General features: G+C 36.3%; 1 protein-coding gene across 5 annotated transcripts in view; it reads left to right on the top strand.

Annotated features, from left to right (window-relative positions):
* The window catches only part of TRUB1 (TruB pseudouridine synthase family member 1), a 58,812-nt gene that overhangs the window by 6,098 nt on the left and 25,209 nt on the right, over window positions 1-27,505 (top strand). For all 5 annotated transcript variants that reach the window (XR_008537481.2, XR_001706851.4, XM_521611.8 and 2 more), the window contains exons 3-5: window positions 6,813-6,868; window positions 15,435-15,516; window positions 26,094-26,166. Coding sequence is in view for 3 of the 5 variants with exons in the window: in XM_521611.8 (XP_521611.4) it covers window positions 6,813-6,868; window positions 15,435-15,516; window positions 26,094-26,166 (211 nt within the window). In the remaining 2 variants the exon portion in view is untranslated. The remainder of the gene's footprint in view (window positions 1-6,812; window positions 6,869-15,434; window positions 15,517-26,093; window positions 26,167-27,505) is intronic.

The raw sequence follows: 27,505 nt of genomic DNA on the forward strand, positions 1-27,505 counted from the left end.
AACCTTGATCTAAGCTATCCAAAGTAAATGAGCGCTTATTTAAAAGAATAAAATCGGTGAAGAAAATGGTATGCTTCAAGAACATTATATACTGTATGATTTTGTATTTTCTAAAATTATAGATTTATGTTGGCAATAATATTTTTACTTGAGGTTAAAATAGAAAAAATCAGTTTGAGACCAATCTGGCCAACATGGTGAGACCCTGTCTCTACTAAAAATACAAAAATTAGCCGGGCATGGTGGCATGTGCCTGTAATGCCAGCTACTCGGGAGGCTGAGGCAGGAGAATCACTTGAACCCAGGAGACAGAGGTTGCAGTGATCTGAGGTCGCGCCACTGCACTCCAGCCTGGGCAACAAGAGCGAAACTCTTGTCTCAATAAATAAATAAACAAACATAAAATAGAAAAAAATCAAGCTGGGCACAGTGACTCATGCCTATAATCCCAGTACTTTGGGAGGCCGAGGTAGGTGGATTGCTTGAGCCCAAGAGTCCAAGACCAGCTTAGACAATGTGGCGAAACCCCATCTCTATAAAAAATTAAAAAATTAGCTGGGTGTGGTGACACATACCTATAGTCCCAGCTACTTGGGAGGCTGAGGTGGGAGGATCACTGGAGCCTGGGAAGTTGAGGCTGCAGTGATCTGTGGTTGCACCACTGCACTCCAAAAAAACAAGCACAACAAAACAAAAACCCCAGTTAATAATAACAAGCATTTATTGAGCATTTACTGTATATAAGGTCTTCAGTTTTGGGTATTCATAAGTTCTATAGTTTAATTCTCATTGTAACCTATAAGAGAGGTTATTACTATCCCCATTTTACAGAAGAAGAAAGGAAGACCCTGAGAGATAAAGTAACATGTTCACTGTCATAGAATTAGTGAGTGACAAAGTCAGGATTTGAGCCCAGATCTGCTCAGTTCCAAAGCATCTGCCCTATTGTGGATGGCAGATACCTGGTGCTCCTGCTTTTGTTCCTCATGCCCTGTGCTCTTGGCAGAAATTAGGGCTTCATGATTCTTACCAGCTTAGCACTTCAGTAGCCTATACCAGTTGATTAGAGTTGGCCTTTGAGTTGAAGCCTTTGTTTCTAACCCTTCTGCTTTACTGTTTTCCAGGCATGGCACCACAAATACAAGGAAAGAGAGGATAAGATCAGTTGCTTGTTTACGAATAGATCAATTCTATTAATTTCGGGTGGCGGTTCTTCATTGGCATGCAGAAAATAGTGATATTCAAGGCAGTGAATGAAAGTTTAGTTTTTACCCTGAACCTAAGGCTAGCTTGTCCAACCTTTGGCCTGTGGGCTGCACGTGGCCTAGGGCAGCTTTGAATGCAGCCCTACACAAATCTGTAAACTTTCTTGAAACATCATGAGTTTTTTTGTGATTTTTATTTTTTTTAAGCTCATCAGCTACCGTTAGTGTATTATGTGTGTGGCCCAAGACAATTCTTCTTTCATTGTGACCCAGGGAAGCCAAAAGATTGGACACTCTTGGCCTAAGGGATCTTGTTGAAGCTTCCATTTTAGTATTATGAAGGGGCTGAGATTTGTATGCATGGAAGAAATTGTATTGGAAACAGTTTTCTGGTTGGAGGCTCAATTTATATTTGATCACACAGGGACTTTTATGATGATATAATATGTTCATATGTCAGATGTATTAATTTTTCTTTTAATGCATGTGATTTCCGAGGAGAGAGAAAGTTTAAAAAATTGTAGGTGTTTAGTCACAGAGTAAGGGATGTTTGTTGTCCAAGTTAGCAGTTCTGGAAACTTATGAGAAGTCGATTTTTGATTGTGTGATAAAATAAACACTGAACTCTAATCATACTTCGGTTTGTACACTGGCTACTGGCTGCTTTAGTTACTAACTGTATACATCCTAAGAAAATCTCGTAACTTCACTGAACGTGTCTTCATCTCTTAAAAGAGGATAATGTCTACCAAAACTAAGTCAAAAGGTTTTCAAAAATATTTTACAAAATAACTATAGTATATAGATATATACTTTATCCTGTGAAGTGCTGTATACAGGTCTTTTTTATTTTTATTTATTTATTTTTTTGAGATGAGTCTTGCTCTTGTTGTCCAGGCTTGAGTGCGGTGGCGTGATCTCAGCTCACTGCAACCTCCACCTCCCAAATTCAACTGATTCTCCTGCTTCAGCCTCCTGACTAGCTGGGATTATAGGCGACCACCACCATGCCCTGCTAATTTTTGTATTTTTAGTAGAGTCAGGGTTTCATCATGTTGACCAGGGTGGTGTTGGACTCCTGATCTCAAGTGATCTGCCCACCTCTGCCTCCCAAAGTGCTGGGATTACAGGTGTGAGCCACCATGCCCGGCCAAAAGGTCTTTTTTGAAAAAAACAAACAAAAAAAACTAAAACTGGACCTGTGCGAAAAAAATATACTTTTACTTTCAACATTTTTTTTTTGCAATATTAATGGTGCAGATTAAGAATTTAGCTGACAATTTAAGATTATAACCTGAAATTCAGGTTTATAATTCTATAGCATAATTGCTAGAGGGTTCACAAGTTTCTCAAAAATACGTGGTAGGTAAAATAATGGCCCTCTAAAGGTGTCTGTGTCCTAATTTCCATAACCTGTGAATATATTAGGTTACATCACAAGGAACATTAGGGTTGTAGATGGAATTGATGTTGCTAATCAGCTGACTTTAAGATAGATTATCCTGGAATTTCCAAGTGGACCCAATGTAATCATAATATTCTTTAAAAGTGGAAGAGGAGGCAGAAGAGAGAGTCAGAGGAGATGTGGCAGTGGAAGCAGAGGTTGGAGTAATGTGGTTGCTGGCTTTGAAGAGTGAAGGGGATCACAAGCCAAAGAATGGGGGCAGCCTGTAAAAGCTGGAGGAGGCAAAAATAAAAGGTCCTCTACGGAGGCTCTAGTGAAGGATTCTCCCCTAGCACCTCCAAAGAAGAACACGGTCAAGCCAACCCTTTGATTTTAAGCCTAGTTAAACCTGTTTCAGGCTTCTGACCTCCCCAACTATATGATAAAAAGTTTGTATTGTTTTAAGACAGATTGGTAATTTGTTACAGTAGCAATAGGAAAGGAATACACCTATTTATCATAAATCACTTAAAATGTAAATAAAATTTCTATATACCATTTCAAAAAAATTTTTTTTAACTTTAGAGGTTATAGAAACAGTGAGAAAATTTAGAAAATACAAGAAAGTTGAAAATAAAAAATTATCCATTTTCCACCTTTCATCAATAGTCAGTTAACATTTTTGCCATATTTCCTTGTAGCTTTTTGTCTGCAGATTTTTAAAGTTGAGATCTACTTCACTGTGTATACTTACATATCCATTTTTTTAAACTTAACATTGTAACATAAACATTGTTCATGTTGATAAGCTCTTTGTAAACTTTATTTTTAATGGCTATAAAATGTTCCGTCATATGGCTAAAATACCATTTATTAACCATTTCCCTATTTGAGGTCACTGAGGTTATCACCAGAGTTTTGTCAGAACTGATTTTGTGAGAGATGTCTTTATAGATAGAACTTTTTGTTTGTTTTGTTTTTAGTTTTTACCCACACATCTGTATCAGCCAGATGTTTCAGATTCTTAAAATAGATTCCTACGATTGGAAAGATACAGGTCTTGTAAGATGATCCTACAGAAAGCTGGAAATACATGTATAGAGTCCATGCCTGTCCTAAAGAGACTCTCATCATAAACAAATTCTATCTTTTTGATTTGAGAATGGGATACTAGGACATTGGATAAGTTTGGAGATAGTTATTTTTGTTTTTGTTTTTTTAACGGAAAAGACATTTGAGTGAGCACAGAACACTTGGGAGATAGAGTAGGAGAGTAGTAATTGTGCAACAGTGCATGGAAAACCCCGTTATTCATCTACTCTCTAAATTCTCCACACCTTTTCAAACGTGGTGCCTTTGCTCATGTTTTTCTTTTATAAGCTGCTCATCTCTCTCAGCACCTTTGGTTGTAGAAGTCCTACTGACCTTTCCAGGTTCAGCTGAAATGCCATTTCCTACCTTTGAAGCCTGCCTGCTGCTCTTCTATACTGCTAATGTAAAATTTCATTTTGTTCTCTTAGTTTTTGTTAATATCTGTCTCCCTATTATATTGTTAAATCACAGCTGAAGCCAGGTCTTATTTATTTCTGTACCTACACAATAAGTACTGGATACAATTTTGAATGATTGAAGGGAAAAAATGCCGAGTAAAAATTCTGTCCGGGAAACTAACCTGTGAATGAAAAGCTGCTGGTTGGCTAGGTCCCAACTCCAGATAATTTTTCTATATGCCACCACCATATTAGTCTTCCTAAAAATCTGCTTTCACTAATCACCTCACTTCAATGGCACTTGGTTATTCTTAGGTATAAAATGAGAGGATTAAGCTGGGTAACTCTAAGATGGCTTCTTTTAAATTTTATCCTTTTGGGTCACTAAACTAGCTCAGAAACCATCATGAGTTCAGTACTTCAGCCATGTTAAAGTCAAACATGTCAGCCTGCTTCTAAGACACCCTGTGTTCAGTTGATAAACCTACTGTTCTCATCCTTGTATCTGAGAGTTTGTGCAATTATTTTCTTTTTTAGAACATGCTTCTCTTCTCTCTGTTGTGTTCCCTATACATCCTTCAAAGGCCTAATACAAACTCCGAAATGCTTGAATGAAGCATTCTCCGGCCTCTTTAGCCGTTTAGAATGCTCCCACCTTTGTCCTGCTTTGGCAGCGGTTCTCTCTCTGTTCATTTGACACTTAGTCTTATACTATCATATTGTTATTTAGCATTATTCACTCATTAGGCAACATTTCTTGAGCACTGTGATTTTTCTGTATTTTATTTTCCTGATGAGATTATAAGTTGTTTCAAAGTTAGGAAATGTGTCACAGGTTTCTTTGTTTTTCCATTGGAAGTATTCCTCTTGGGATTATGTGCATAGTAGTTGTTCAGAAAAAATTGATTGGAGATTTATTTGAATGGAATCGAGTCGCATTGAATCTTTCCTGTTTGCCTCATCAGCAGCAGTATCTACAAGTTCTGTCATTTGAAGAGTATTATGCTCTTCAGAGGATTACTGAGGACAGACTGTTTTTGATCTTAGACCTTGAACTATATGACTTAGAAGGATCAATACAGATGAGTGTCATAGAAGTTTTGAGGAGGTTGGAATAGACTTTATAAACGAGTTGGGGCTTGAGCTGGGCTTCAAAGGATTGACTTTGAATACTTTAATAAGGAGTCGGTGCTGTAGGCACTGGGACCCTACTAAGGATTGTTTGGGGGGCTTTGTAATGTGACAAATAGGGTTTCAGAAATGGTTATGAAGTGGTATGAATTGGAAGAGGAAGGGATAGGATGTAGAACCGTCAGGTTTGCAGGGATGTAGGCTGGTTGCAGTGAGAAGAAAGCCTAGGTGAGTTAAGGTGGCAGAGGGAATGGAAAGGAAGGGGGGTCTGTTCTTAGACCATTTGGTTTGAATCTTAACTCTACCGGGTACTGGTTGTGAGATGCTGGACAAAGTTCTTAGTCTCTTATTCCTGTTTCCTCATCTATCAACAGGGGTAATTATACTATCTTTTAAAGTTTTTTTGTTTGTTTGTTTTGTTTTTGAGACAGAATTTTGCTCTTGTCACCCAGGCTGGAGTGCAATGGTATGATCTTGGCTCACTGCAACCCCTGCCTCTTGGGTTCAAGCGATTCTCCTGCCTTAGCCTCCCAAGTAGCTGGGATTACAGGCATGCGCCACCATACCTGGCTAATTTTGTATTTTTAGTAGAGACGGGGTTTCTGCATGTTGGTCAGGTGGGTCTTGAACTCCTGACCTCAGGTGATCCGCCCACCTCAACCTCCCAAAATGCTGGGATTACAGGCGTGAGCCAACACACCTGGCCTTTTAAAGTTGTTATAAGGATTAAATGGGATAATGAAAGGAGAGCATTTAGAGTAGAATCTGATACATGGTAAACTCACTGAATGATATTTGCTGTAAATATTGGAGATATTTTTTCCAGTTTGCCAATCAGTAGTCCTTGTTTGCTCTTATAATTCTGAATTGTGGTGGTTGTATTGTGTTCTTATGCACAGTTGTATCTGTTGATGACAAATATTTCTATACTTACAAAAATGTGGCTTCTTAACAAATAGAGAAGTGACTAAATCCTCTCACCCTCACCAAGTGAAATGTGTTGACGTATGAATAATATTTGAAATTTAAGAGAAAGGTAGGCCATTGTTGTACTTTGGGCTCTGTAAATACATTCTTCAGCCTTCATTTTACCTTGTATTCTTTGTGTTAGACTGATTTGTTATGTTTCTCTTTTCTTGATTGTATATACTGCTGGGTGCTAATCATCTTTAAATGGTTCATTAGCTGTGATAATGGCTTTTGCTTTGTTTAATAATGAATTCTGTCAAAAGACTTTATCATACCCACTTGAACATGGTTAATTGTGCCGTGTGTTTTTCACTGGTGCCAATATAAAATTCCAGTGCGTCCTTTGAGATTGTTCTAAGGCTTCATTGTCTAATTGGCTGGGTTAAGGTTTCTACTGAGTTTAATACTTTGAGAATGGGGAGAAAGGTCTTCTCTCGTCCCTTCTTTAGAATTTCTTAGTTGCATGACAAGTTCAACTGTTTGGAGTAATAGGAGCCCTAACATTTTGCTAAATATCTGTTCTTTCCCACTTCACATTACCTAAGCTGGGAAATTATGACCAAAAAATATAGCTATTTTAAAAACCTAGTTTTCAGAACAGAGTGTCATAATATTTCTTTCTTTGATTTGTAGTTGTTGGAATTGGAAGCGGAACAAAAATGTTGACCAGTATGTTGTCAGGGTCCAAGGTAAGAATACTGAAATAGTTCTATTTTTCTTTAATGTTCTTAATGATCTACATGTATTGGATTTTTATCAAATAAAAAATAAACTGAGTAAACTGCATGAATGGGTATCATTCCTGAGTATTAATTATGTCTATAAACATATCTGAGATTGAAAATATCAAGACTGAAAATTGGAAATTCTTAATTGAAAAACCAATTAGACTTAAAGAAACAATGCTACAGTGCTCATCATTTAACAAAATTATATTTAGACTTTTAAAACATCACATTTCTTAGATGATTGGGACTTAGAGGTCATAAACTCTAGTGACAGACTTTTTAAACCTTGGAATTTTTATAGAAACAATACCATTTTGTAAACTGTGCCCTTTGAGCAAAAATATGCTTTGTTCAATGGTTATAAATGTTTATTAAAGAAAAGAGTAGGGCCTCTTTAAGATGATAAAGTATGTTCATATATGAGAGTAACCTTGAATAGATCCAAAAGCACTTTTCCAGGCACTTGATAGAAGAGAGAAGGGGTTATTTGGAGGCAGGAGAGGCTGGAAAGCTGTGAACTGCTGGTAGAAGGTGTCTCTTCCACCTCTCAAAGAGAGAGTAATATCTGTATCCTAATGAGTAATTAGGTGCTGGTTATAAGTGCTGGGACTAAGGGTCAATGAAAATGCACGTGGAAGGAAGCTTAGTATGCCAAGAGGTAGTGAAAAATTTCATTATGTTCCTGGAATAAACTTTGTTTTAAAACTCTTGCTCTAAATGTGATATAAATTGTTGATAAAATGATTTTTGTTTCTTTAAAAAAAATCTGTAGTCAAAGACCATTTAAAAAACAATTTCCAGTTCATTGCAGACTGATTGATGACTTTTGTAAAATATAATTAAAATACGGCAATGTAAAATTGCTAAATAAGTTTCTACGCAATCTCATTTTCTGAACTTATTATAGATACTGGCCTGTGGAAAACACTTGACGTAGTAGTGGTTTAAGTATTAAAATAAAAGCCCTGACCGAGCATGGTGTCTCATGCCTGTAATCCTAACACTTTGGAAGGCCAAGGCGGGCAGATCACTTGAGGTCAGGATTTCGAGACCAGCCTGGCCAACATGGTGAAACCCGTCTCTGTTAAAAATACCAAAAAAAGTATCCAGGCGTGGTGCTATACTCCTTTAATACCAGCTACTCGGTAGGCTGAGGCAGGAGAATCACTTGAACCCAGGAGGTGGAGGTTGCAGTGAGCCAAGATCACGCCACTGCACGCCAGCGTGGGTGACAGAGTGAGACGACTCCATCTCAATAAATAATAAGTAAGGTAGGTAGGTAGGTAGATAGGTAGATAGGTAGGTAGGTAGATAGATAGATACATAGATACATTGATTGATTGATTGATTGATTGATAGATTTTAAAAAGCCCCGGAGAACATATTGCATGTGATATCTCATTTTGGTTATCAACTGGCATAAAAATCTGTGCCATTCAATTGGAAGGAATCTTAGTGCCTCTGATAAATGAAAAACTTCAGTGTGGCTTGCTCTGTAATCTTCAAAATATTGGTGTTGAAAAATTACAGAGTATAAAAATTGCATTAGAATGAAGGTGTTTGACAGTTTCTCAGTAAATTTTTATACTGTGCTTACTGACACATAGAGTTTAGAATCTGTTTCTGATACTGGTTTTTGCCGGTTGTTTAATATTTGTTTCTGAACTCCCAAAGATGAACAATGTTTACTTTAATATGGGATTATGGATGATTTTTTTTTCACATTATTTGGTATTTTCTAAAATCTATACAATAAACAAGTCACTTTTATGTTAATAATAAAAAAGATATATTTACATTAAGGAATTTGTTTGGGTTTTTTTACCAAGATAAAATATGTTGAGTTCATTGAGATATTCGTTGTTCACCCCTCCTCCCCCAAACCACAAACACAGCACACTATATATTACTGAAAGATTTTACTTGTAAATTTCAGGCATATTTTCAGAAATATTATGACTGAAAATGTAAATACATCATTGACTCGTATAAATTTTGTAACAGCCAATTTGCTGTTCAGCTACGAAAGCTGAATGTCATACAGTGAAATCACTGATCCTCAAAATGACTGTAACATAAATAGAATACCACAGGCACGTCTTGTTACAGAAACCTAGTTCTTAGGTATTTCAAAAATAGGCATCGTTGTCTTGTTAGCTATTTATATTTCTTATCCTTTTAATTTTATGTACATGTTAAAAGAACTAAATCATTAAGAGTTTAATGTTGAAGATTATTTTTTAATAAAAAGTAGTTAAAAACTGTTAATAAATATTTTTTCTTTTTTTAAAAGCACTAGAAAGAATCTTAGAGATCATCTTATCTAGTGACTTTCAAAATTTTTTTGACTAAGACCCATAGTAAGAAACATATTTTATGTAATGACCATATAGATACATACATTTATGAAAAGGAAAAATTTTATCAAACAACTTTGTGTTAGTCTGTTTGTGTTGCTGTAAAGGAGTAGTCGAGGCTGGGTAATTTATAAAGAAAAGAGGTTCATTTGGCTCATGGTTCTGAAGTCTGTACAAGAAACAAGGTGCTGGTATCTGCTTCTGGTGAGGGCCTCTGGAATCTTACACTTGTGGCCATGTCGCATGGTGAGAGAGGGAGTGACAGAGAGAGAGGCGGAGGTGCCAGGCTCTTTTAAACAGCCAGATCTCGCATGAACTCATTATTGCAGGGAGGGCACCAAGCAATTCATGCAGGATCCGCCCTCATAACCCAGACAATTCCCACCATGCCCCACCTCCAACACTGGGGATTATATTTCAACATGAGATTTGGAGGGGGCAGACATCCAAACTTTATCCAACTCTAACCCTATGTATGATGTATTCTTGATACTTTTCCTTCTATTTCATTAAAAAAAAAATGTGGCTGCAGCCCCCTAACTTGGCCCAGATCTAATGTCCACTTTTTCTTCACTTCCTATTTTGACAGATGAATTTTTATTTGCATCACAGTGCAACTAGAAAAATTAGACTTCTGGTATGTGTAGGATGGAGTTACGTCAAGAGTAGAAATATTTAGTTCTAGGATGGCAAATATTCAGTGTTCTTGTTACAGCCATATTACAGAACAGCCTTCTCTCCCTAGCCAGTCGTAATTGGAGATATTGCTAATTGAACATGGCCTAACATTTCTTCTTGCTGAATCAAGAAACACCCTTAGAATCTTCTTCAACATGGTGCCACTTCATACAACTACTGTCACTTACTAGATGAAATTCTGGCTTTTAAGTAAAATCTTTAGGCCATCACATTATTTTGCTTCCATCTATGAAGACTAGACACTAATCAGACCACCCAAATCATTTCTTGCATTTCCTCCCATTCAGATCAGGGTAAAAGTTAAGAAAAGAGCCACTGCTCTGTGTTCCTCATTGTCTTCCTCTCCTGCCTTGGAGTGAGCTTTGTTCTGCCAGTGATCATATTTCTCAAGTCTTTTTTTTTTTCCCTCTGCCTGATCATTTAGGATTATGTGTATAATGTGTGTGAAAAGCATGTGAACTTTTTGTACAGTGCCTTGTGTACGGAAATTGCTCATTAAATACTGTTTTAACTACTCCCAAGTATTTTACTTATCCCCAAGTCTCTCTCTTGAGGTCCAGGCCTGTTGGAGCTTTCTAGCCACATGTTCTGTAGACACCTGAAATTAATTTTAACTCAGGCAAGTTCTGTTGGAACTCTTGAATACAGTTAACTTCATTTTTTTTTTCATGGCTATCTGTGATTGCTGGTGATGTAGGCAAAATATTGCACTCATCAGAAAGAGAAAGCATGCCAGTTCTTTAAGGGAGAGACAGACTTTCCTTGGACATTAAAGCCAGAAAGAGGTTTCTGACAATAAGGGATATTAAATGACAGATAGATGGTGATTTTCAAAAATAGTTTTACAACAGATGTAGAAATGGAGCTACATAAAATACAGTTTAGGTAAAATTCTGAGAGGTTAGGCTGATGTGTTCCTTTGGCCTAAGTTGATCTAAGTATAAAATGTTGCTTACCTAGAGGAGGGCAAATAGCCCCTCTTCTATCTTCCCTAAATTACACTTTCTTTGAGCCAGTCATTCAGCAAAAGCTGGATAGCAGATGTTGTACTTTGAAGGAACAGACAGAAGGAACAGAAGAAAACAGATGAGGTTTTGGAGTGCTGTCTTTATTAGTTTTCTATATTGTTGATCAAAGTTGGTTACTTTATAAATGCTTTAGAAACCAGATGGAAAGGTTATGAAAACCTGAAGAATCTAACTAGCATGTCCAGATATAAAGGTACCTCCATATCTCTGTGCAGGTAAACCGTAGTGGCACCTGCAGGCAAAGCCAGCATCTCCTCAGAAGGCAACTTTGTATCCCCCTCCAGTAGTTAAACAAGTCATCATTGGAGTGAATGAAGTTTCCCCTTCTTGGTGTGGTCAAAGGATAGTAACTTTCCCCAAGAACACAGTAACATTTTTAGGTTAACCAGTTATGAGAACTCTAAAGTGTGGCTTGAGTAATGCTCCTATGAAACTTAGCCAACTCTTGAAGATTTCAGCATTTCTAATCAGTTTTCTCCAGAGGCTAGTCCAGTTTGTACCTTTTCTATATACGCTATTAATTTTCATATATTTCATAAATACTGTATTGAAAATTTTAAAGGGCTTATACTTATGAACTATAAAAAAGGACTGTTCCTTCTTAATGAAGACATTCAAAGCCACATGTTTTTGGTTTGATAGGTTTTTTAAAAAGTGTTCTTTCTCATCCTCAGTAATATCCCTATTTTGTTTGTGAAGGTTTAAATCACTAGCTTTCAAAATCACACCTCAGTTGAGATCCAAGGAAATGATTGTGTGTATACTTTCTGTAGTAGAAACATTTTTCTTTCTCCTAAACAGAACAGAAGCTGATTTGCTGCTAGAGATGTCTAGCTAATACCTGCTGTGGGGTTTAGGGAGCTTGACGATGAGTAAAGTAGAGAGTAGAATAATACCAGTGAGAAACTATGAGTCCCAGAGAGTACACAGGTCAATGGAATGTTCTTCAGGACCTCTCTTTTGTTGCAGTAGAATTACATTGTAATGAATACAGTAGTAGAATTCACAATTCCCAGGTATACGTCTTGGAGAATTAACAACTCTAAAGCACAGACTCTACGTAGAATTTAAGCCAGTGAAAAGAAATATTTTAGACTCCATAGATAAAATGTTAGGGTTGAATGTGTGTATCTCCATGTCTTTTTTCTTCTATCTCAGTATCTTTTTGGTCGTGAGGCTTTGTTTCAGCTGAAGGCTTAACTGTGTGGGTGAATTTTTCTAAGTGGTTTGTGGATAATTGAATAAAATTGAAGGATAATTATTGCTAGATGCCAGGACAAGGGAAAGCTAGGAGACAGCTGATTTCAATCATCGGTTCGCAGGGTGTGGCCTAAGGACTCCTGAGACTCTTTCAGGGTGTCTGTTGAAATTGAAACTATTTTCATAGTTTTGCCTTTTTAACTTGCAATCCCACAAATACATGGTAGAGTTTTTCAGAGATTACTAGATGTGCAATGACATCATTGCTCTGATGGCTAATGGAAGTTTTAAACATTTTTCAGCTTTAATTTCTAATACAATAAATCTAGGCAGATATAACATGTTTTTAAAAAATGTGTGCCAGGGTTTCTCAATAAGTTTTAAGTGTGTATAGTTCTGAAAGCAAAATGTTTGAGAACATTTTGATTTGATTTGATTTGAGAATGTTGATTTAGGTATTGTCTCCCCTAAAAAGAATCCAGCACGTAGCTACATACAATATAATTGCAGACCCTGGAGTGGGTTGAGACTTAGCAGATGAAATCTAGATATTCAAAACTATGGTGAAATGTGAAGAATTGCACACATAGGCACTTCTCTAGCATGTGTATCATTCTGTCAGCAACTTTTTATTAAGCTGCTACTGTGTTTCTATCTAGGAAAGAACACAATAGATGAGCAATGGGAAACTCTAGCTAAGAGTTCATACTTGCAGAAAGTAAGGATCAATAAAGTATACTTGGAAAACAGTGAATATCTCTGTAGGTCATCATGTGCTAAGATGTGTGATATGTGTGATATGAGAGCTCAGTGAGATAAACCAGACATGTCTGTTGTTGCCATTATATCCAGTCCTCTCTGCAGTAGTTGTCTTTATTGAAGTTTTCCTGTTACACTGTAACCTCTTAGAGGGAGAGGAATCTATCTTATGTATCTGTGTATCCTTCCCTAGCACTTAGGAGAATACTTTGGACATTCATGGTCCTTAAGAAACATGATCGAATTTGTGGATTTGATATATGCCTTCCTTCTTTCTATGTATGGAATTTGTATCGAGCACCTACTCTTAGTCATGCTGTGGAGGTGGGTAAATGGAAGTTGGGATGGATTAAGGGGTGGCTCTGAAAGCTGAATAAGGTTTAATCCTTAGAGAAGAGAGGGAGTTCAAGGCCAGGGAAGTGGCATATGTGCCCCAGGTGCACAAAACACCAAGAGTCCAGAGACTAGAATGGGCATTGCATACTTGGGAAACATGTTAAGGTTCCTAGTTCAAACTCGTTGCAGAGCAGAATACTGCAGATACATTCAAGGTATAGTCTGCAAGATTGCACCATGGTTTTCTTATGCAACTAAACAGATTCTAAAGACAAAAAAATCATAAAGCATTTTGATGCTTTGCTTTCCTTATGGGAGCTGACTGTAACCAGATGAGTCAACTCTAGCCACTGTTAACTGCGAATCATTCTGTATTTTCTTTCTTAGAAAATAAAGATGATGATGGTATTATTATCTGTTATTTACCAGGGCTAGATATTGTTACTCTAAACTCTTTGCTTCTTCTCATGAGCCATTATTGTTTTCCACATTTTAAGATAAGGAAATTAAGCTCCAGCAGGAAAGACTAACTTGGTCTACAAATTGTGGTACAGTCAGAATTCAAATCCAGCCAGTTGACCCTGAGCCTGTGCTGTTACCATTGTTGTACTTCTCTCATACTTCCCCCTGTGGTATGCTTAATCAAGGTTGATTGTCCCAAAATATAGAAGCAGGAATGGGTGTCTCAGGTGATGAGACTGTGTTTAGTTACAAAAAACTAATTTTTGTCAATACCTATGAAACTTTAAAAAAATTAATTGAAATGCGTTGGAATATTCCCTTCTGTATTATATTTATTTTTTAAAAATCTGAGCTAGATAATATTAAGGTGATTTCATCGAAGGGCCTTAAGCTGTTATAAAATGTCTGCATACTTACAAGGTTTTGAAGTTTTAATATTTTTCTCATTTTTGTCTTGGGTCCCTTCACTAGCCTCATAAATTTGTCATGAATAAGCTTATATTTCTGCAAAGTACTTTGAGCTTTCTTTTATAAAATTGCTCACATAAATACAGATTATTTTCAGTGGGAAATAAAGTTCTTGCACTTTTTTCACTACTTCATGTGATGCCCCAAATAAAATTTGCGTTTGACCAAAGTGAAAAGAGTACGTACTACAAGTGTGTCCTAAGATGAGAAATAAGACAATCCTCACGTAACTAAGAATGATCTAATTCTTCACTTGTGAATAAAGATCAGTTCTTAGAAACAATTCTTGTTCCTGAGATCTTAAGTAGTAATTTATCTTTATTAAGAAAACACATGGCCGGGCGTGGTGGCTCACGCCTGTAATCCTAGCACTTTGGCTTTGGGAGGCCAAGGTGGGTGGATCACCTGAGGTCAGAAGTTCGAGACCAGCCTGACCAACATGGTGAAACCCCATCTCTACTAAAAATACAAAAAATTAGCCGGGCGTGGTGGCGGGTGCCTGTAATCCCAGCTACTCCACAGGGTGAGGCAGGAGAATCGCTTGAACCCGGGGGACGGAGGTTGCAGTGAGCCGAGATCGCACCACTGCACTGCAGCCTGGGCAATGAGCAAAACTCCATCTCAAACAAACAAACAAACAAACAAAAAACACATTTAATAGTTAAGTCACTAATTCTGTGACTATACTGGTTTTGCTCTTTTTCTACAGATTTAGCTTTTGTTTAATACATGACCTAGTTACTAAGAATTGTCTTAGTATTTCATGTAAGAAGTACTAAGTTGGCTTATTTAAAATTAATTTTAATTGTATATGTGGGAAGATTATTGAATCTTATGATGACCATGGGGTCAAGGCTATTGTACCATTCTCTCTACTCATGGATAGACTTGAACATTTTCCTTAAACAAACTTCTCAGTATAAAGGTGGTTTGAGAAATTTGCTTACAATAATAATGGTCATAATTATTAAGCCATAATTATCAATAAAATCAGGTTTATCTTTCTCATATTGGCTAGTGTGAGACATTTGTGAATGTTCTTCAGTTTACACAATTGCTTTCCACATATTAAAAACAAAACAATTGCAGTCTGTTGTTTTAGCCTGTATTTTGTATCAGGTTGGTAGTAGTAGTGAAATTCTGTATAAACTTCAAGACATGCATAACAGTTTTTGTTTGCCTCACGGCCCATTTTCTCTCTTGTTTCCCTTCCTCTAGAGATATACTGCCATTGGAGAACTGGGGAAAGCTACTGATACACTAGATTCTACGGGGAAGGTAACAGAAGAAAAACCTTACGGTATGAAGCTCATCTAATGTAGGCCTCTTTTCTAACATTTAGGAAAAGTTTCTGTGCAGGTAGCGTTTTAAAACAAATCTCTGATATTATCAGCCATTTTAATTCTCAGTGTGTTTCTTTGGGCTAAGAAGATTGGAAATTGTTTGTCACATTGTTGCTTACTTGATAGGAGTTTTTGAATAAAGATTTATTGTGATTGCCTCTTTTTCTATAGTGATGTTTTAAGTGTTCAGAATTATTCTTCCAAATAACCTCCTTGCAAAAGCACGTATGGCTAGGATTTAGGTTATTTTCCCTAGTAAACGAGAAACAAAGCAGAGATACTCTGTTAGATTTCATCTGTCTTGCCATTAAAAAAATATATATTACCTGTCAGCTATTGAAATAAATGTACCAGGTTTAGTACTTTAAAACTTGTCATGTTTTTGTGCTTTCGGACTATGTAAAAAGAGGACAGAGGGCAAGCTATTTCTCTGGAAGTAAACCAGAACTCACTGGGGCCCACCTTAAGTTTCCTACTATCCCTTCTTTCACTACCCTAAGGAAGAACAGATAAATTAAATGGTCTCCTAGCAACTCTCACAGTGCTTATGCTGTTTATAATGCAGCAATTGCAGTTTTCTAAGTCAGTTCACCTGCATCATTATGTCACCAATTTGTGGACTGTTTTTTTGTTTAGTGTTATCTCTTAGTCATAGGCAAGCCAGCATTTGGCCCCCTTATATTTTTGTGTTGATTATCCTTATTACGTACTGCATATTGCCCCAGTAGTGAGGCCAACCTTTTTATTGTTCATAATAGCTTCATTTATTCGGTTAACATTTATATGTAGCTTAGTATCTTGCTCAATTAAGCAACATAAAAGAAAAATTACTGATTGATTTCAAGGCTTTTCAAAAACAGATGTTGAAATATTCTTGGAATTATTATTATTAGCAAATAATAGCAGACTCTCACTTAACTGAAAGCCAGCTATAACCTTCAACCAGAAGACTTTAAGATTAAGGAGGCATAGGGCAATAGGAGGACGTCAGAGACTTCCAGAGTATACTAAAGTATTCATTAAGTACTTATGTAATTAAGTCTCCTGTATCTCTGACTCCATTTACCAAACCACAATAAGGAGAATGATTATTATTCAGAACAGTAGTCCTGGGGTAATATAATTAAGGCTGGGGGGGTGGGTACCACGTGGTGAAAAATATAAGGCACACTAGAGTAGACAAATCTGGGTTTAATTTCTAGCTCTGCCCTTATCTAGCTGCGTAAATTTGAAATTTTCTTAGTCTCTTTATGTTGCAGTTTTTCCGTCTCCAAAATGACAATAATGATAGCAACCTCATAGTGTGATTATGAGGACTGATTGGAGGAGTATGAATTTGGAGGTCTCATAGACAAGTCATGAGGCTCTTATAGTAGTCCAAGCAGAGATGATGGTAAGTTGGACCAGGGTGCCAGTGGTAGAGACAGAGTTTTCCTATTAGAAAAATTTCCCATGATTAGGAAGTAAAATTAGCAAGACTTGATTTTTAGTTAATTGGATAGGATAGTGAGGAAGTTGTCAACCATGACCCAGGTTTTGGGGTTTTAAAATTGGTTACATGATAGTGTAATTCATTGAGGATGCTGGAAGGGGCCCAGGGTGACAAAAATACTTAAACATATCCTTTCTTCCTATTCTTAAGCATTTTAGAATTTTAAAAAGCTCTATGCTGTATTAGGTAATTTGTAACCTTATTTACTTACCTTAAAGAAAGCTCAGTTTGTTAAATCATCTCATTGTAATGATGCAGTAAATCATAGAGAAACTAAGAACGTTTTTCAGGCTGTGAAGAGAAGAGCTTCCTACAGTTTATTGAATAGTATTTATAGTCCCGGAAAATGAGAGCTCAGAGAATTTTGCTGATTGGCATGATTTTTCTGTGTGCTTTCAGTAAATCAACAAATATTTTTTATTTGTTGAAGCTGCTATAGCAGGTACCAAGGGAAAGATAGATAAATGTAAGACCTAGCTTGTGTCCTTAAGGAACTTACTGTCTAATGGAGAACTCTGACCAATATTCTCAGCCTTCTGAGACCTAATACAGAGACCTATGACCAATATCTTATAATGCCTTCTTTACTATCCTGAAATAAAATTCAGAGATACTTGAATTTACTTATACATTGAGAAAAATCAATATGATGTAGTAAATGGAATATAAGTAAGAAATAAAAGTAATTTATAATAAAGTAGGTGCATTCATATGTAAGCACACAGATATTAGCAGACTAAAAGTCTTTTGGCTGGGGTGCAGTAGCGCAATCTTGGCTCACTGTAACCTCTGCTTCCTGGGTTCAAGTGATTCTTCTGCCTCAGCCTCCTGAGTAGCTGGGACTACAGGCATGCACCACCATGCCTGCCTATTTTTTGCATTTTTAGTAGAGGCAGGGTTTCACTTTGTTGGCCAGGCTGGTCTTGAACTCCTGATCCGCACTCAAACATACAGCATAATTGTAAATAGTGAAAAATGCTATTTAGGAATAATAGAGTGTTATGATAGAGAACAAAGGGAAAGGCCCTGTTACATGCTTTGATGTTTGAGTCTAAGCCAGAGACTCATTTTCTTATTCCTCTGAGCTAGCTTTCAGCTGTCTGAAATAACAGTTAAAAATAGTATTTGTCTAGATAGGACAAAATGACTTAAGAACATTAATTTGCCATTGACTGCATACTGAGTTACTTTAGCCAACATCAGTTGTTCTTGACAGGTCAATTAAAAACTGTGTTTCTAGTTGTTACAATGACTGGGTGGGGTGGTGACACCAGCTGCCTTCAGTGGGTGGAGACCAGGGATGACAGATGTCCTGTAACACAGAGGATCGCAGAACACAATGAAGAATTGTCCTGTGTACTGTCAGACTTCAGGATGTCTGCCAGATAGTCATGCAGGTGTATTTCAGCCATAGGGCTGAAACCATGTCTCTTTTGGTCCTCAGTAGTGTATTTTTGGTGTGGTATACGGCATACAGAATGACATATATGACATATAGAGTTTGAATTAAAAAAGATAGGCAGCAGAGGCATTCTCAGAAAAGATGACTGCAGATAAGCCGGGAAAGGCAAAGCATCTTCCTGCCTTCTGCTGCTGTCTTCTCATCCACATCTAGGTATTAAGTGTCTGCTACTATTGCCAGTGTCTCTGAGGACACACAGCTTCAGTGTGCTCATCTGTTCTCCACTGAGCTAAGGACACTAAGACCATAGCTTCCCAGGCTAGATGTGGACCAAGCATCCGGGAAGGCCTAACTGTCCCTGTACTGGGAGTAGTTTTTTCTGTCCCTCCCATGAGTCAAGAAAGGTAGAAAGAAAAGTGGAATCTCATGCTAATCTTTTATTCTAAACACCACCACCCCTTAGTCCTGAGATCAGATGTTACCAAGGTCTTCTCAAATGGACGTAGCTGATGTTGTATCTAATGGTACTGCCTCCTCTTGGACTGTATATGGTTTGGCTGCTGAGACTTATCCTGGAGTAAGCTCAAGAGTTGAATTTAGTTTTAAATTGTGATATAAACCAATAGGGTATATGCTATAATTGGACTAGTGTGTAGCTGGGTATAAAAATTCTTACAAAGCTGTTTGCATTTTAACTTTTCATTATAAAATGTTGTACAAGTAAAGAAAACTGAACAAAAAATAAAGGTACAGCTCTATCAATTTGCACAAAACAAATATCTGTAGCTAGCTATCACCGTTAGTCAAGAAATAGAAGATTTCTAGAAACCACACTTGTGCCCTATCTGTCATTACCCTGTCCTCCTTTTGCAAAGATAACTACTGTTCTAACATCCAATGCTATGGAGATGGTTTTAAAACTAAGGCATAGTTTTGCCTGTTTTTGAATTTGGTATAAATGGAATTAAACACTATGTGTCCTTTTGTGTCTAAATTCTTCCACTTATTATATTTTTGAGATCCATGTTGGTACATGTATGAGTATTTTGGACTTTTTTATTGCTATGTAGTATGCCACTGTGTGAATATACTACACACATACTCTCCCAGTTTGGGGCTTTGTGAATAAAGTGCTGTGTATATTTTATACCTGCCTTTTGGTAGACACATTTCTACCGTCATTTCTTTTGGGTATATACCCAAGTGGAATATAGGTCGTGTGTGTGTGTGTGTGTGTGTGTGTATGTATGTGTGTGTGTGCGTGCACGTGTGTGCCTGCATGTGTTCCTGGGTTATAGAGTGGGTGTATATTTAACTGTACTGGAAATTGTCAAACAGTTGTCCAAAGTGATTGTACTTGGAAAACTTTGCATTTCCACTAGCAGTGCATAAGCATTCCACTTGCCCCACATACTTAGCTATTAATAGTGTTTTTAATTTTGGCTGTTCTGGCGAGTGTGTAGTGATAATTCCACTGTGGTTTTAATTTGATTATTGATGAGATTCGGCACCTTATTAAGTGTTTTTGGCTTATTAGCCATCTTCTTTTTTGTATTGTCTGTTCAGGTCTCTTACCCATTTTTTGTTTTTTCTTTCCCTTTTGAGTTGCCTTTTTCTTATACATTTGTATGAGTTTTTGTTTTTTATTAAGCACCTTCCATTCGAGGATGCATAGGTTCTTTATATAGTCTGGATATGTTCTCTTCTTTTGCCTATGTGTGTTGCAGATATTTTCTCTTACTTTGTGGCTTGCCTTTTTCCTCTCTTGTCTTTTGAAAAACACAAGTTCTTATTTTTAATTTAGTCCAGCTTATCAGGCCTTCTCCTTTATGGTTGGTCCTTTTGGTGTCCTGTTTAAGAAAACTTTTCTGACTCTAAAAGTGTGAAGATATTTTCCTATGTTCTAGAAGCTGTTATTGCTTTGCCTTTCATGTTCCCTCTGCAATCCACCTTTTCTTCCTGCATGGATGTCCAGTTGCTTCAGCACTTTCCCAATACTCTTGTGTTCTCTCCTTTATTACACATCAAGCACCCACTTAGGCTATTGTTTAAAAAAAAATCTATTTTTTTCATTGATCAGTTTGTTTATACTTGTATATACACCAGACTATATTAATTGCTGTAGTTTTAGACTATCTGGATATCTGGAAGAACAAGTCCCTCCTGCCTTATTTCTTATAGATTTTTTTCTATAGGTTTTTTTTTTTTTTTTTTTGAGATGGAGTCTTGCTCTGTCGCCCAGGCTGGAGTGCAGTAGCACAATCTTGGCTCACTGCAAGCTCCGCCTCCCGGGTTCATGTCATTCTCCTGCCTCAGCCTCCCAAGTAGCTGGGACTACAGGTGCCAGCCACCACGCCTGGCTAATTTTTTGTATTTTTAGTAGAGATGAGGTTTCACCGTGTTCGCCAGGATGGTCTCAATCTCCTGACCTTGTGATCTGCCCGCCTCAGCCTCCCAAAGTGCTGAGATTACAGGCTTGAGCCACCGTGCCCAGCCTTATAGGTTTTTTTTTAACAGCTTTCTTATCAAAGTAAAGAAGTTGCCTTTTATTCCTAATTTGCTGAGTTCTAGTTTTTTAAAGTCATGAGCAGATATTAAATTGTATCAATTTTTTTTTCTGTATCTATTGATTTTTCTCCTTATTCACATATTAAAGTAACTTTACATTTCTGGAATAAACCCAACTTAGTTGTAATGTGTTATCCTTTATATAAATTGTTGCATTTGTGTTGCTAATATTTAGTTTAGGATTTTTGCATCTGTGTTTGAGTGAGATTGCCCTGTATTTTTCTTTCCTCTTAATGTCCTGGACTGGCTTTGATATCAAAGTTATGATGACCTCATACAATAGTTTGGGTGCTGTTCTCATTTTTTCTATTCTCAGGAAGAATTTCTATCAGATTGGTATTTTTTCCTAATGTTTGGAAGAATTTACAGGTAGACATCTGTTCTTGAGTTTTCTTTGTCAGGAAGGTTTTAAACTATGGGTTGGATTTTTTTCTACTAGCTATTGGATATACTATTTTTTATTGCTTATATCAATGTAGATAATTTTTTCTCCTAGGAATTTGTCATCTCATCTAAAATTTCAAAAATATTGGTATAAAGCTGTTTATAATAGTCCCTTATGACCTTCATTTTATTTTGAAATAATATCAAACTTACAGCAAATAACTTTTGCTAAATTACCCAAGAGCAAGCTCAGCCATGATGTCCCACCACCCCAAATTCATTACTGCAATTCAGTTTGAAGAGCCTATTTATTTTTTAAAAACAGCTTTCTGAAGTATAATTGGCATACAGAAATACTGTATTTAAAATATATAATTTTAAAAATTAATATACATTCACCTGTAAAGTCATAGCTATAATGAAAACAGTGAACATATTTATCATCATAAAAGTGTCTTTATGCCCCTCTCTCCATTGTGAGTTAATTTTTGAATATGATTTCAGATATGGATTCAAGGTCATTTTTTGCATATGTACATCGTTTTGTAACCATTTTTTAAAAGACTATCCTTTCTGTGGTTGCCTTGAACCTCTGTCAAAAAACAGTTGTCCATATCTGCATACTTTTATTTTGAGACTTTTAATTCTATTCCATTGATGTATTTATTTTAAAACCAGTACCACACTGTCTTGATTATTGTAGCTTTGTAAGTCTTTAAATTAAGAAGTGTTAGCCCTCCAACTTGTTCTTTTTCAAAGTTGCTTTTGCCATTCTTGGTCCTTTGCATTTCCATATGAATTTCTGAATCAGCTTGTCAATTTTTATGCACACACACACTCAAAGTCTACTGGCAGTTTGAGATTGTTTTGAAGCTATAGATCAATTTTGGAAGAATTGACATCTAAACAATATCGAGCCTTCTGACCCATGAAATAAGATATCTCTCTTCATTTATTTAGGTCTTTTATAGCCATATTTTTGTAGTTTTCAGTATCAGATCTTTACATCCTTTGTTTATGAAATCTCTGAGTACCTCAAATTCTGAAGTTTCAATTTCTAATAGTTCATTGGTGGTATATAGAAATGGAGTTGATTTTTGTATATTGATCTTGTGTTTTTCAACCTTGCTAAACTCACTTATTTGTTCTAGTTGTGTTTTGTATAGATTTTATATTAGGATGGCTCTAAAATAGACTTTTTTTCCAGGTCTAGATTAGCTCTGCTTCTAAAGCATGACTTTTCTGGGGTGTCTATCAAATGACTTTTGCATTCAACAAAGTTTCTTCATTCTGGATGGTTGAAATTAAAACATCCCCCAGCCTTGTAAGAGCTTTGGTAGTATTTCTTTAGTTAATTTTGTAGAGACCCTGTATGTATGTATGTATGTACAGCTTAGAATTTAGTCAGAGTATCAAGGGTGCCTTCATAGACATTTCTTTGTCTGTGTATTTTCCTCAAATTCCAGCTGCCACTACTTCCTCAGATTCTGATCTCTGTTCAGTGAGATCACTGTGCTTTGACATTCCCCTCTCTGTCCCACAGTTAAGAAAGCACCTCCAGACAAAAACAAGTGATCATGGGACTTGCTTTGTTTGTTTCTTTTTCCTCAGGGTTTACAGTGCTTGCTGCCTGTTGTCTGTCTAAAAACTGTTGCTTAATAATTTTGTCCAGATTAACAGCTGTTTATGGTGGCAAGATTTGTCTAGTCACAGTTACTCTTTCGTAGTCAAATATGGTTTTTAACTCAATCATATTGTTTTTAGCTCTGTAGTCCAGTTAAATCTCAACTATGATGTTGTGAGTTCACTGGAAGAGTAAAATTTTAAGCAAATAATGATGTATAACATGATCTTGTATATATTCATTTTATGAAAATGATTTTAAAAAATTAATTTCAAATGAATGCTGTCACATTGATGGCTTATTAATTTACTAAACAAAAAATAATTACCCAAGTCCTATGACACTTGTACCTCTTTTACCAAATATGTTTATTCTGCCTAGTTATTGGATATATTTACTGTGGACATTTTATTCTGTTTCTTTTTAAATACTTTGGAAGTACAATCTTTATACTTATGTCATAAGAACAATTATTATTAATTTGATTGAACTTACATCATGTTTTAGATATAGCCAGTTTGTACTACATACTCATGTACCACAAGCTTAGATTTTATTATAAGATAACTTGCTGTGTAGGCTGCCTAGTAATTCAAACATCAGATGGATGATTGGCCTAGGTGACTTTTAAATGCCCTTCAGCCTTGAGATTCTATTATTCTTCAGCAAATTAAATTCAGCAGATGTCTTGAGTGCCATTTTAATAGTGTATGTTATATACGAAAAATTGTCTTTGAGAAGCTTAGAATTTCATTGGTGGGATAATACGTACGTGTGTGTATGTGTGTGTGTGTAGAAATCAAATGTGTAGAAAGAGAGAATATAGAAAGAATAGTTAAAAATTGTGTATGATTAATTACAGAGTGAACAGAACAAACCACAAATGCTTGACATGTTCAGTCAGAGAAAGAGACAATATGGCAGAAGTAGAATGAGAAAGAACACATCTTGTCATCTTGTGTGTGATGATATCAGCAAAAGAGGGCCACCAAAGCAGCATAAAGGAGTACACAGTTGCAGGAGTGTCAGTAGAGAGACCAGCGTAGCAGAAGTAGAAAGTTGTTTGGCCTTGTTTTAAAAAAATATGTGGCTAAGTTGTTAACTATTGCAATTTTATCAACAGTGGCATTTCCTTCAGCAAGTGCCAGCATGGTGACAGCATTGGCTGTCTAGATCTGGAAATCTTACATTTGTATGACTAAGGTGCCGCTAGTAATAATGTCTTAATGTTGCTGTAGACTAAAATTTTTTCATAGAAAAATCCTCATCTGTATCATGAGATACATCTGTTTGAGAAACAGTATGAACAGATCAGCCATCTGAGGTCTGCCTTGTTGGAGCTGCTAGGTGCTAGAGAAATTCTTTTGAGTGTTATAGCTCTTCTGTCTGTTTGAGTCTAGTAGATTCTAGTCTTTTGTTTGTGTTTAGCTTTTAAGGGTCAAGGTCATACTGAGGTTAAAACTGTCTTGTTGGGTTGATATTAAAATCTGGACATATATTCCATGCTGACTTTTAATTCTGGTATTGGAAGAATAATTCAAAGCATACTTGTTTTTATTTAATATTGTTCAAATAAATTCAAATTTAATACACATATACCAGAATAAAAAGTTTAGATAAATTTTCTACAAAATGGTAAAACCACTGAAATTTCTTACCATTGGCTGTGAACTAAACAGATTATAGAATATTTCTGTGATTTAGTTTATTACTAAATAGGAAATATGTATGAAGACATCTTTGAGTATGAAAATTCTAAATTTCAGTATATCATAGATTTTAGTTTTTAAAATTATAGAACTGTACTTTTTGTCTTTTTTTTTTTTTTTTTTAAATATGGAACACGGTCAGGTACAGTGGTTCACACCTGTAATCCCAGCACTTTGGGAGGCTGAGGCAGGAGGATCACCTGAGGTCAGGAGTTTGAGACCAGCCTGGCCAACATGGTGAAACCCAGCCTCTACTAAAAAATACAAAAAGTAGGCATGTGTGGTTGCGCACGCCTGTAATCCCAGCTGCTTGGGAGGCTGAGGCACGAATCGCTTGAACCCAGGAGGCAGAGGTTGCACTGAGCCAGGATCACACCACTGCACTCCAGCCTGGGCAACAGATTGAGATCTGTCTCCAAAAAAAAAAAAAAAAAAAGATAAATAAAAATAAAGTATGGAACACTTCACTAATTTACATGTCACCCTTTCTCAGGGGCCATGCTAGAACTCTACTTTAATATTGCATCATTTTGTTTGAAGCAATACCAAACAAAAGCTGAAAACATGATTAACAGATAGTAAAAGCTTTATGTATATGTCTTCATTCATATTTTCTAAAATCATTGTTTAAAAAATGCTTGTTTAGTAAGCATGCTAAAATCCTTGCTTATGTGTGTTTTTTTTTTTGCACTGGCTTATTTTTGAGGCCGGCTGGGAGTGTTCATGTAAAACAAGAGAGAAATTCCAACAACAGAGAAGGGGGAGGCTGGGGCGGGGGGACAGATAAATGCAATTTTACTCGACAACAGAGTTGAATGTGAGTGTGTAAAATTTCTGCCATAACATAAAACAGATTTGAAATCTTACCAGGTAAAATTTAAAATGTGGATAATACTTGTTAAGTGCCACATTAAGTTATTTACAATATTTGATCCCTAGAGAAACTTAGAAAAGAACTTACGGGGATTATTTTGCTGCTTGTATTCTGATCACTTCATTATTAATTACTGCAGGATCATTTCTATAGCTAATGTGGGATTTTCCTCAGATCTTCTTAAGGCCATAGTCAGAACCAACTGAATATATATATAAGATGATTGCATTATTTTTATTGGAGAAAAATTGAAGCAAATGAAATTGTTTTAATAAAGAATATAAGACTTTCTCCCTCTTTTATCTCGTTAATGTATATTTTATTCTTTTTAACAAGGTAGAATTTTGGCTATAAAACATATACTGTAATATATGCTTTTTTGGAAAAAGTTTTAAATGAATTTTCAGGGCTGTTGGTGCTGTGAAAATAGTACATGTACTTCTGTGGTTGTTTTAGTGTCTTTTTTGTTGATTTTTGGCAGATAAAATAACACAAGAAGATATTGAAGGCATTCTACAGAAATTTACTGGAAATATAATGCAAGTGCCCCCCCTGTAAGTTCAATTAGTAAATTTGGAAAAATGTCTACTTTTCTTTTCCAATGGTTAACATCACTCTAGTTAAAGTACACGAGTTTCGTCTTAGCATATGGCAAGGCATGTTTTAAATCTGATGTGCCAAATGTTAAAGTAAAGGTGAGACAGGATGTGGAGCTTTTGACACTCTAAGAGGCAGTGGAATGTGGTCTTCTTTGTTTCTGAGTGTGGCCCCAGCCTGGCATCTGTGCTATTACAGTGTTTATTGGCTTTTCTGATTCTATCAACAGACATCAGGGCAGTTAAGGAGCCCAGAGATGTCTCTTTTCCTAGAACTGTTGTGAAGGGACCAGTCCCGTCTGGGAGGGAAGTCAGAGCTGTGAGTCAGAGTCCTAATGTGCACTGCATGTCAGGTGCTGGGACCGTTCCTATTGGGCACAATCTTTTGCTTCACTATTCTCTGCAGCCAGCGAAACCGATGAGAGTTACAACTTATTAAAAATACAAGTATATTGCTTTACTGCTTGTCTTAGTTTGGGCTGCAGTAACAAAATAACATAAACTGGGTAGCTTATAAACAACAGAAATTTATTTCTCACCATTCTGGAGGCTGAGAAGTCAGGATCACAGTGCAGTGGGCTCAGCGTCGGGTGAAGGCCTGCTTTTTCACAGATGGCACCTTCTTACCGTATCCTCCTAGTAGAAGGGGCAAGGCAGCTCTCTGGAGCCTCCTTTATAAGCGTACTAATTTCTTTCATGAGGGCTGCGCCCTACGACCTAATTACCTCCCAGAAGACCCTACCTCCTAATATCAACACCTTGGGGGTTAGGATTTCAGCATATAAATTTGGAGGTTTGGCATTCAGATTATAATACCATGTAGCCATATTTTCGTGCACATTACCATTTCAAGCAAATTGCCTCTTTTGAAAAAAATGGCTGAATTGGTTATAGGATATGTCAGGGTAAGTTTCTGACTTTTTTTTTAGAATTTAGTATTTATTTTGTATTTAAAATCTTGGGTTTTTTTCAGGAACATTGAAATATCTCTGAGGAGACGCTTTTTAATGATTTTGCCTCAAATGTAAAAATTTTAAAATTTTAGCAAGATCTGCATAAACGTTATTTTGGATCATTGTTACATTAAATTTATTTATATTTATGTATAAGAATTGTTTTAATATTTTCTGTGATTATTGCAAGGATTTTGTTTTCTAGTAAAATTTTATCATGAAAAGCTAAGATACGCTAAGTAGATTATTTGCTTATTAGCTTCTTAGAAATGTTTTGGTAACTTATATAAAAATGAATATTATAGTAGAGATTGTTTCAGGGAAATATAGCTGAGAGTATTATG

The sequence above is a fragment of the Pan troglodytes genome, chromosome 8 (assembly GCF_028858775.2).
Source record: "Pan troglodytes isolate AG18354 chromosome 8, NHGRI_mPanTro3-v2.0_pri, whole genome shotgun sequence".
In the NCBI taxonomy this organism is placed as follows: domain Eukaryota; kingdom Metazoa; phylum Chordata; class Mammalia; order Primates; family Hominidae; genus Pan; species Pan troglodytes.